This window comes from Nicotiana tabacum, chromosome 13 (genome assembly GCF_000715075.1).
Source record: "Nicotiana tabacum cultivar K326 chromosome 13, ASM71507v2, whole genome shotgun sequence".
In the NCBI taxonomy this organism is placed as follows: domain Eukaryota; kingdom Viridiplantae; phylum Streptophyta; class Magnoliopsida; order Solanales; family Solanaceae; genus Nicotiana; species Nicotiana tabacum.
The window spans coordinates 86976950-86988874 of NC_134092.1; the positions used below are offsets into that span (position 1 = coordinate 86976950).

The 11925-nt window shown below is 41.8% G+C and overlaps 1 protein-coding gene across 1 annotated transcript; it reads right to left on the bottom strand.

The window, feature by feature from the left end:
- Nucleotides 1-2469: 2469 nt before the first annotated feature.
- Nucleotides 2470-3534, bottom strand: LOC107817971 (uncharacterized). The gene has a single exon (XM_016643867.2). The coding sequence runs from the start codon at nt 3532-3534 to the stop codon at nt 2470-2472; it is 1065 nt and encodes a 354-aa protein (XP_016499353.2).
- Nucleotides 3535-11925: the final 8391 nt, after the last annotated feature.

Sequence of the window (11925 nt, forward strand, 5' to 3'; positions counted from 1 at the left end):
TTCAATCCCTCTATCATCATCATCTTTTTCATGAACATCCATTGCTAATATATTTTCAAGTTCAGTCACCTTCATCTGCAGAACGATCCTTTCACGCTTAAGAGCATCCTTTTCACACTTCAAACTACTGATAAGGTCAGCATTCCTTGGATCTAGTAGATCATCGTCCCATTCCCAAAATTGATATCTTTTACCCTATCGAATCAAATGGAAAAAATAATTTATTTGTAAAATAAAATCCCTAAAATTAAAAAGAGACGGATCTGTGGAATTCATCTTACCTTAGTTTTGGAACATTTTGAGAAACGCCGAATTCACCGAAGTTGTAGCTGTAAATTGACTTGCAGCCATGCCGCAGTAACAATTCTTTCTCGACCCAAAGGATGCACTCTACCCTTGACTCATTTTCCTTCAATTGTTTGAATAATTTGTTTTGGAAGTAAAAATTGGGGTTGAACTGTGATCAATTTTGTTTTGGGCCAAATGGGTTAATTTGAGCGGGTCAAAAAAATATGGTTGAAATATGATCAATTTTATTTTGATCACATGGCCGGTCAAATGGGTAATTTTAACATGTCAAAAAATGTATGGTTAGGGATAGTCCACGCGGACATATTTTAATTTACTGAACAGCACGAGTTGTCTTCCATCAACCAGTAGTCACTGATAAACTTCTTTAATAGTCTATAAACCCTGAACCCTAACCCCAACCCTGGACATTCAGCATAAATTAATAAAATTTCTTAATGGGCGTGTCAACTTGAGGTTTCGTCCTCAACTCTTATTGCTGTCGAGGGTAAACTAATGGTCGAGAATTCGCTAAAATAAGGATTACACCATGTTCGACCTTGGTTTTTTTTTATTTTATAATGTTTAAACATCTTATTAAACATCATGGAACATTTAAAGTTATTATACATAGCGGTGTATTTCATACCATTAAGAGTTGATCTTTCTAAAATATGTAACAACTCAAGAAGCAAGACCTCTAAGTATAAAAGTGTTGTCTAGTGAAGTGTTGTCAACAAGTAATGACTCTAAGTATGAATATTGTATATTGAATATTGGGCTGTAATATAAATATGTGTTGATATTACGTAATTCTATGATCGATTATAATAGGTATTTAGTCTTCAAATTGCATACATTGCCTTAACATTATGTTGTCATAATATTCATTGACTATATAATAAAAATTATTTTCACCAATTATAAGATTAGGTTGATACCAATATAATTGATACGTTATATTAATCTATTTTATACAATTCAAAGTTTGCAATTTGTTGAATTAGATGTTTATAACTTTAAGTTATTCACAAATAATTGTCATTTTTTGATTTAAAGTAACTAAATTAATATTTTACACTAACGAACAACTAATAATCGAGGAACTATCCCTATTTCTGATATACCGTTCTTAATTCTTTACTATGAAAGTCTATGGTTTACATTTACAATGGATCTATAAACCACCAGTGGGCTAGACTATATACTGTAGGTTTATTCAAAAACTGTTGTAAAATTTTCAATTCATTGGCTAGAAATTCAAATATTTGGAAGACTTAAATTTATATCCCCTGAGTTGTATGTTTATATTGGAACCTCTTTATTTCATTTTGGGGCCTTTTTGCACTTAAGTGTTGTTAAATAGAAAAAAAAAGCATAAAAATAAAAACAAGGCAACAAAATTCAAAAACATAGGGTAGAAAATTAAATAGACAAAAACTTAATATTTTAATTAAATAACTCCCCTCACAGCAGCATACAGTTTTTCCCATTAACTAAAGAAAAAAAATTAAACTGTATAGGGAGAAGGATCACGGGGAGAAAAATTTCCTGGGCTAACATAGTGGTCAGTATTTGCACCAGCCCTACAAAGGAGAATCCGTAGCATGCGTGCTATACGACGAATGTTCCTTTCGTACCTCACCCTGTCTTCTTGGATCTCTTGGATGAGCCTATCCACTGATTCCCTGATGAAAATGACGTCCATGCTTGGCCTTGGCCTCGGAGGCATTTCTCTGTTAAGTGATTGGGCTATTTGGAAGAATGATGAATAAATATTTCCATCAGATCTAGTGTATTTATAGGAAAAATTTGACACTAAATGGTGCCTTTCCATATGACTTCTCGTAAATGACGTGACTGTTGAGTGTTTTGAGAAACAAATTGTTGTTTTGCATCAGCATATTCGATATAGTTCAGTTAATTATACAATTCCTTTTCATATTAGCTGCCATCTGTTATTAACATTAGACATTAAATTAACTACCTAAATCAGTGGTTGTCAATAGATTACCTAAACCAGTGCAACAAGTCTTGGTTAAATTGAAAATATCGATTGGGGTTGACAATAGAATATTGGTTGATTACACGTGGTTGAAGATAGAATAAGGGGGTTGATCGTAAAATAGGAAATAAGTATGTCACATGACTCCTTAACACCTATTTTTCGTCAGGCAACACCTATTTTTCTTCTGTAGGCTCGACAATGGTTCCATCATATGCAGCCAAATATGTTAAAACCTTATAGAATGAAGAGGAGTGATAGTAAATGGAGGAACCATATCCATCCCCAAAGCTCAATCTCAGAGCTGTGATTGCATGTGGGCAGGGTATTTTTTTCAAATAAAACTGACAACAAGAACATGTGTTCAAATCCAGATCAACTATTGCATCCCTGCCGTGCCCGACGACGCTAAACTGGTTATTCTCTAATTGATGCACCTGGAGCGCATCGTCGATAACCATATTATTCCTAATTTTCTTTTCAGCAGAAGGAACAAAGAAGGTCAAAATATTTTTCATTTCTTTACGCTGCTCCTCGAATTTGTTTACAAACTTTCGAATAATATGATTGAACAGGCCAATGATCAGAAAGTTTCTTTGGTCCTTAAGCATTGCGTTAAATGATTCTGCAATGTTTGTTGTCAACATGCCGTATCGGTTTCCTGTAAATAAGGCCCTGTTCAACTTTTGGAACCCAATTTCATTCGCGAGGCAGTTAGCTACTTCCCTGCTTTTATCACGCAATTGTTGAAAATGTTCAAAGAATTCCTCAGTACTATATGACTGTGCGGCAGAAAAGAAATACTTAATAAAAATATCACAATGAAACCTCTTGCGCATATTTTCAGCAATGTGATGCGTGCAAAAATCATGATGAGCGGCGGTAGAAACTTTTTTGCAGCCATTCCCAATAGACAGATGCTGATCAGAGATAATGCACAATTCATCACTATCGTCAACAATGTGCCACAATTGTTCAAAAAAGTAGGTCCAAGAATCATCGCACGCTTTATCGATTATACAGAACGCAATTGGAAAAATGTGATTCTCTGTATCTTGTGCCACAGCAAACAATAAACAGCCTACATACCTGCCACTCAGAAATGTCCCATCAACAATAATAACCTTTCTCATATGCGTGAATCCCTTAATGAAAGCTCCAACAGATAAGAAAAAATATCGAAAATGCAATTTATGATCAACCTTCAAATCAACAATACTTCCTTCATTATCGGACAACATAACATGGCGATACACTACCAACAAGCATACCCCTGATCATGGCCTTAGCTATTTCACCTACCTTCCATCTCCTTCAATAAGTAAGATTTTGATTAAAATCTGCAAAAATAGCATCTTTCAAATCTGATGGGGATGGGCCTTTGCCATTAACTATCACGACCCAACTCCATGTTAGGCCGTGATGGCGTCCAGCACCGTTGCTGGACAAACCAACAGTGAACAACTTAGTAATTTTCCATTTTTGTTTATTAAGCAATTCCAACATTTAGCTTTACTTACATTTAAAGTATTTGATAAATAAAAGATTTTTAAGGCAAACAAACGGAAACATCTAAAAGCAGTTATAACTATTGAATTACAACCCAAAAATCAAAGTCTACTAATACGTGCCAAGATCTGGTGTCACAAGTGTGTGAGCAACTAGTAGAATATACAAAAGATGACTATCCTACTGTCCGAAACAGAATAGATAGATAAACACAAAAGAGAAACTCTGGCATGCTGTTGAACGGCTCAGAAGGGGCAGCTCACCGTGAAGTCTCGGTCCAAGATCAGGTATGCGCGCCGGGCGGGTAACTAGATGCACCAGCCTCAGATCCTGTACAATTAAGTACAGAAGCGTAGTATGAGTACATAAATAATATGTACCCAGTAAGTATCCCGTCTAACCTCGAAGAAGTAGTGATGAGGGGTCGACTTGACACTTACTAGGCCAATAATAATGTAATAAAAGTATTATGCTAAGCATGGATATCATGAATGATACTGCCAGTTCAACAACAGAAATAGATAAGTCCTTCTTTCATAATTATAACTTAAATTTCAGTAATACCATTTAGCAACTTACATTTCAAGGCATTTAAGCAGAATAAATCTTGAAGAATTTCTAAATAATTAACATGCGCAATTATGCCGAGGTCGTACGGCCCGGTCCAACATAATATTAAATTGTGCACTGCCGGAGGGTCGAACGACACGAACCATAGATGCATCTATTTACTACCGAGGTGCTCAGCCCGATCCACAAGTAACAAATATTTTCAAGAAAACACAAGTTTCTCATTTACAGTCAAGTATCTCATACAAACCTTCAAGTAAGTGAATTTAACCTTATACAATTCGTTTATCAATTCCTATTATGACTAAGTGATTATATTAGTAAGTAAGGGCACAAACATTTCAAGTATAGCATGATACGGGTCCTAGACTACCCGGACAATAGCATAATAGTAGCTACGTACGGACTCTCGTCATCTCGTACGTACGTAGCCCCCACAATTAGGTACAAATATTTATTTAATTCACCTATGGGGTTAATTTCCTCTTACAAGGTTAGAAAGAAGATTTATCTCGTCTCAAAGCCTACTTCCCAATTCAAGAACGCGCTCAAACCTCCAAATTTGACACCAAACGACTCGAAACTAGTCAAACATTACATAAACTAATCAATCTATGCTCAAAAGTTCATAATTCCACCATTTAAGTGATTACCCAACCTAAATTGCAAGATTCCTAAAATTCACCCCCGGGCCCACGTTCCCGGATTCCGAAAAGTTTTAAAGAAAGTTGTTACCCATAACCTTAGGAACATAAATATATGACTTTTACTAAATTCCATAACGAATTTCGTGGTTAAATCTCATTTTTATCAAAAACCTAGGTTTTCACCTAAACCCATAATTTTCACTAATTTATATGTTATTACCTACCCATAAACCATGTATTTAACTCACATTGTGTAGAAATTACTTACCTCAAAGTGCTAAGTGAAATCCCCTCTCTAAGAGCTCCAAGAATCGTCCAACAATGGAAGAAATAAGCTAAAACAGCCTAAGTCCCATTTTTTTAAAACGTTTCTGCCCAAGTCTACCCTCTTCGCGATCGCGGAAGAGGCCTCGCGACTGGGAAGGCAAACGGCCCAGGCCCAGGAAATTTTACCCATCGCGAACGCGATAGGACCAAAACGAGGGCTTCTTCGCGAACGTGAAGAACGAACAGCGGCCACCCAGCTCAGCCTCTTCTACACGAACGCGGGCCATGTCACGCGAACGCGAGGCTAGAGGACCCAGACCTCCACAAATGTGGTCCTGCGCATGCGAACGTGAAGGGCAAAAGCTCCCTAGCCCACAGTACCCCAAATCCTTCATCGCGAACGCGAGGGTCTGATCGCGTTCGCGAAGAAGGAAACCAGAAGCAGAAATCTGGTGTGTTTCAACTCAACTCCGGGTGGTCCGAAATGCACACGAGCCCCTCGGGACCCCGTTCAACTACTCCAACAAGTCTATAAACATAATACGGGCTTGCTCGAACTCTCAAAATGCATAAAACAACAGCAAAACCAAGAATCACACCCCAAAACTAAATTGAATCAAACTTTGAACTTCAAGTTTCTAAATCGCTCTGAACGCGTCGAATGATACTTAGACTACGCTGATTGACACCAAATTTAGCGTGTAAGTCTTAAATGATATTACGGAACTATTCCCGGTCTTGGAATTCCATTCGGACCTTGGTATCACCAAAACCTACTCCAAACCAAATTTAAAGAACTTCAAAAACCTTCAAGAACCAACTTTCACTATTAGGCACTGAAACGCTCCCGGGTCACCAAAAACCCGACCTTCAAGAACTCGGCTGGGCTCTGAAATATCCAACCTCACAACTCTGTTAGCCAAGGACTGAATGTCCAAAGCTAGTGGCCTCTCCTCCGCTGAAATAAATGCCAAGCTACCCATACTCTATGACTTCCTGCTTAAGGCATCCGCGACCATATTTGCCTTGTCCGAATGATAAAGAATGGTGATGTCATAATCCTTCAGTAACTCAAGCCATCTACGCTGCCTCAAATTGAGATCCCTTTGCTTGAATAAATGTTGTAAGCTGCGATGATCAGTATAAACCTCACATGACACCCCATACAGATAATGCCTCCATATCTTAAGAGCATGAATAATTGCGGCTAACTCCAAATCGTGCACAGAATAATTCTTCTAATGAATATTCAGCTGACGCAAAGCATATGCAATAACTCGCCCCTCCTGCATCAATACACAACCCAAGCCAACGCGCGAAGCGTCGCAACATACTGTATACATCCCCGAGCCAGAAGGCAACACTAGAACTGGTGCTGTAGTCAAAGGTGTCTTGAGCTTTTGGAAGCTCGCCTCACAATCCTCGGACTAATGGAATGGAGCAGCCTTCTGGGTCAATCTAGTCAAAGGTGCTGCAATGGATGAAAAGCCCTCCACAAACCGGCGATAATAGCCTGCTAACCCCAAGAAACTCCTGATCTCAGTCGCCGAAGTGGGACGAGACCAACTCTGAACTGCCTCAATCTTCTTGGGATCCACTTTAATACCCTCTCCTGATACAACATCCCCCAAGAATGCCACAGACTCTAGCCAAAACTCACATTCGAAGAACTTAGCATATAGCTCATGTTCTCACAATGTCTGAAGTACCACTCTCAAGTGCTTCTCATGCTCCCCCAGGCTACGTGAGTAAATCAAGATGTCATCAATGAAGACAATAACAAAGGAATCAATATAAGGCCTGAACACCCGGTTCATCAAATCCATAAATGCCGCTGGGGCATTAGTCAAACCGAAGGACATCACTAGAAACTCATAATGACCATATCTAGTGCGGAAGGCAGTCTTCGGAACATCTGAGTCCCTAATCTTCAACTGATGGTACCCTAATCTCAAGTCGATCTTAGAAAACACCCTAGCACCCTGCAACTGGTCAAACAAATCGTCGATACACGGCAACGGGTACTTGTTCTTATTGGTAACCTTGTTCAACTGGCGGTAATCAATGCACATCCGCATAGTCCCATCTTTCTTCTTCATAAATAACACTGGTACACCTCAAGGTGATACACTGGGTCTCATAAACCCCTTTGCTAACAAATCCTCAAGCCACTCCATCAACTCCCTCAATTCTTTTGGAGCCATACGATACGATGAGATAGATATAGGCTGGGTGCCTGGAGCCAAATCAATACAAAAATCAATATCACGATCTAGCGGCATGCTTGGAAGGTCAGAAGGAAATACATCGACGAACTCCCGGACTACTGACACTGAATCAATCATCGGAGACTCTGCAGTGGTGTCCCGAACATAAGCTAGATAAGCCAAACAACCCTTCTTGACCATATGTCGAGTCTTTAGGAAAGAGATGACCTGACTAACTGTACTAACCGAGGAACCCTTCCACTCCAATCTCGGAAATTCTGGCATCGCTAAGGTAATAGTCTTGGCATGGCAATCAAGAATGGCATGATATGGAGATAACCAGTCCATGCCCAGGATGACCTCAAAGTCAATCATATCAAGCAACAAAAGGTTCGCTCTAGTCTCGTTACCACAGAACATGACCACAGAACGGGTAGACCCGATCCACAACCACATAACCGCCCACAGGAGTGGACATATAAACAGGAGTACCCAAGGACCAACAAGGAATATCCAGAAATTGAGCAAATAGAGATGACACATATGAATAGGTAGACCCTGGATCAAATAATACCGAAGCATCCCTACCGCATACAGAAATAGTACTTGTGATCACGGCATCTGAGGCCAATGCATCTGGTTTGGCCGGGAAAGCATAGAATCTGGCTGGAGCGCCGGCGGGCTGGCTCCCACCTGACTGAATAGTAGCTGACTGGCCTCCCCCCGCCTGGCCTCCACCTCTAGGACGAACCCTACCAGCCTTCTCTCCGCCTCTAGGCGGCCAGACAGCCGGTGCTGAAATCATGGGCTCCTGGCCCTGCTGCACTGCCTTGCCCCGAAGCCTGGGGCATAATCTCCTCATGTGACCGAGATCTCGGTGCGGTGATATGCTGCCCTGATGTCTGACCCTGATGGCCTGTCGATCCACTGAAAGAAGCCTGAATAGCCGGTGGGTGGAATGAACTCTCCGGCATGGCACTGAGATAGGAGCTGGAAGAACCCTGGTGACCTGAGTACCCACTAGAAGAACCCTGGATGGCTGGTGGGTGGTAAGAACTCTCTGGCATGGCGCTAAAATAGGGGTGCGCTGGAGCACCTTGATGAGGTGGTGGTGATGAATATGGGGGCCTTCTAGGCTGACCCCTCCCAAACTGTCCTCTGCCCCTAGCCGGGGCACCTCTAAACTCTCCATAGAAATGGGCCCTCTTGTCCTGCTACATCTTCTCTCTCCCCCTCTGACGGTAGCCCTCAATCCTCCGAGCAATCTCCACTACCAGTTGATAAGAAGTCCCCATCTCAACCTCTCGGGCCATATTGGCCCTAATACCGGAGTGCAGCCCCACAAAACACCTCTGCACTCTCTCTGCGTCCGTAGAAAGTATCATAAGTGCAAGGCGAGACAACTCAGAAAACCTCGCCTCATAGTCGGTCACTGACATCTGACCCTGCTCAAGCTGCTCAAACTAATACCGCAACCCTTCCCTCTCGGAGGGTGGAATATACCTATCCAGGAAAAGCTGTGTGAACTAGCTGAAAGTCATGGGAGGAGAACCTGTTGGTCTGCCAAGAAGATAAGACTGCCACCATCTACGGGGCCGGCCCTCCAGCTGGAAAGTAGTGAAGTCAACCCCATGAGACTCCAGTATCCTCATGTTGTGTAGTCTGTCCCGGCACCTATCAATGAAATCCTGGGCATCCTCATGGCGCTCGCCTCCGAAGACAGGAGGGCGTAACCTTGTCCATCTGTCCAATAACTTATGTGGATCGCCGTCCGCAGTCAGTCTAGGCTCAGGTGCAGCTGCCGTAACTGGCTGGGCTTCGCCCATGGGTAGTGCATCCGGAGTCTAATATACCGCAACTGCGTGCCCAGGAGCCTGAGTAGTAGGGGTTTGTGCTCCCCCTCCTTCCTGAGATATGGTTGGGTCTGCTGGAAATAAACCAGCCTGAGTCATGGTATCCATGAACCGTATCATACAGCCCATGACCTCCTGAAAGCCCGGTGCTATCATGAAATCTACCGTGGTTGGCTCTGGGGCAGGAACCTCACCCTGTTCCTCAATAATGGGATCCCCCACTGGATCCGCTGGTGGTGCAACTGGGGGAAACTCTGGGACGTCCTTGTCCCCTACCTCGGGCTGGTGCCCTCCCCCGGCCTCTGCCTCGGCCTCTAGCAACAGGGGGAGCAGCTCCTCCGAGGCCCGGAATATCTTTCGCGCGCGTTTTCGCCATCTGCGAGAGAATAGAAGAAGGAAATTTAGTATACCATCAATTACATGATAGGAGATGAATAATGAGTAGTTTCCTAACACCCCATAGCCTCTCAAAGATAAGTACGGACATCTCCGCACCGATCCGCAAGACTCTACTAGGCCTGCCCATAACTTGTGAGACCTACGTGAACCTAGTGCTCTGATACCATGTTGTCACGACCCAACTCCATGCCAGGCCGTGATGGCGTCCAGTACCGTTGCTGGACAAGCCAACAGTGAACAACTTAGTGATTTCCCATTTTTGTTTATTAAACAATTCCAACATTTAGCTTCACTTACATTTAAAGCATTTGATAAATAAAGGATTTTTAAGGCAAACAAACGGAAGCATCTAAAAGCAGTTATAACTATTGAATTACAACCCAAAAATCAAAGTCTACTAATACGTGCCAAGATCTTGTGTCACAGGTGTGTGGGCAACTAGTAGAATATACAAAAGCTGTCTATCCTATTGTCTGAAACAGAATAGACAGATAAAAACAAAAGAGAAACTCTGGCATGCTACTGAACGACTCAGAAGGGACAGCTCACTGTGAAGTCTAGGTCCAAGATCAGGTATGCGCACCGGATGGGTAACTAGATGCACCAGCCTCAGATCCTGTACAATTAAGTACAGAAGCATAGTATGAGTACATAAACAATATGTACCCAGTAAGTATCCCACCTAACCTCGAAGAAGTAGTGACAAGGGGTCAACTTGACACTTACTAGGCCAATAATAATGTAATAAAAGTATTATGCTAAGCATGGATATCATGAATGATACTGCCAATTCAACAACAGAAATAGATAAGTCCTTCTTTCATAATTATAACTTAAATTTCAGTAATACCATTTAGCAACTTACATTTCAAGGCATTTAAGCAGAATAAATCATGGAGAATTTCCAAATAATTAGCATGCGCAATTATGTCGAAGTCGTATGACCCAGTCCAATATAATATTAAATTGTGCACTGCCGGAGAGTCGAACGGCGCAAACCATAGATGCATCTATTTACTACCGAGACGCTCGGCCTGATCCACAAGTAACAATTATTTTCAAGAAAACACAAGTTTCTCATTTACAGTTAAGTATCTCATACAAACCTTCAAGTAAGTGAATTTAACCTTATACAATATATCATGACTAAGTGATTATATTAGCAAGTAAGGGCACAAACATTCCAAGTATAGCATGATACGGGTCCAAGACTACCCGGACAATAGCATAATAGTAGCTACATACGTAATCTCGTCACCCCGTACGTACGTAGCCCCCATAATTAGGTACAAACATTTATTTAATTCCCCTATGGGGTTAATTCCCTCTTACAAGGTTAGAAAGGAGACTTACCTCGTCTCAAAGCCTACTTCCCAATTCAAGAACGCACTCAAACCTCCAAATTTGACGCCAAACGATTCGAAGCTAGTCAAACATTACATAAACTAATCAATCTATGCTCAAAAGTTCATAATTCTACCATTAAAGCGATTACCCAGCCTAAATTGCAAGATTCCTAAAATTCACCCCTGGGCCCACGTGCCCGGATTCCGGAAGGTTTTAAAGAAAGTTGTTACCCATAACCTTAGGAACATAAATATATGATTTTTACTAAATTCCATAACGAATTTCGTGGTTAAATCTCATTTTTATCAAAAATCTAGGTTTTCATCTAAACCCATGATTTTCACTAATTTACATGTTATTACCTACCCATAAACCATGTATTTAACTCACATTGTGTAGAAATTACTTACCTCAAAGTGCTAAGTGAAATCCCCTCTCTAAGAGCTCCAAGAATCGCCCAACAATGGAAGAAATGAGCTAAAACAGCTTAAGTCCCGTTTTTTTAAAACGTTTCTGCCCAGGTCTACCTTCTTCGAGATCGCGGAAGAGGCCTCGCGATCGCGAAGGCAAACGGCCCAGGCCCAGGAGAAAGTTACCCATCATGAACGCGACAGGAGCAACGCGAACGCGGAGGGTCGCTTGGCCTACCCTACGCGAATGCGAGGGCTTCTTTGCGAAAGTGAAGAATGAACAGCGGCCACCCAACTCAGCCTCTTCTACGCGAATGCAGGCCAGGTCACGCAAATGCGAGGCTAGAGGACCCAGACCTCCGCGAACGTGGTCTTGCGCACGCGAATGCGAAGGGCAAAAGCTCCCCATCCCACCGTACCCCA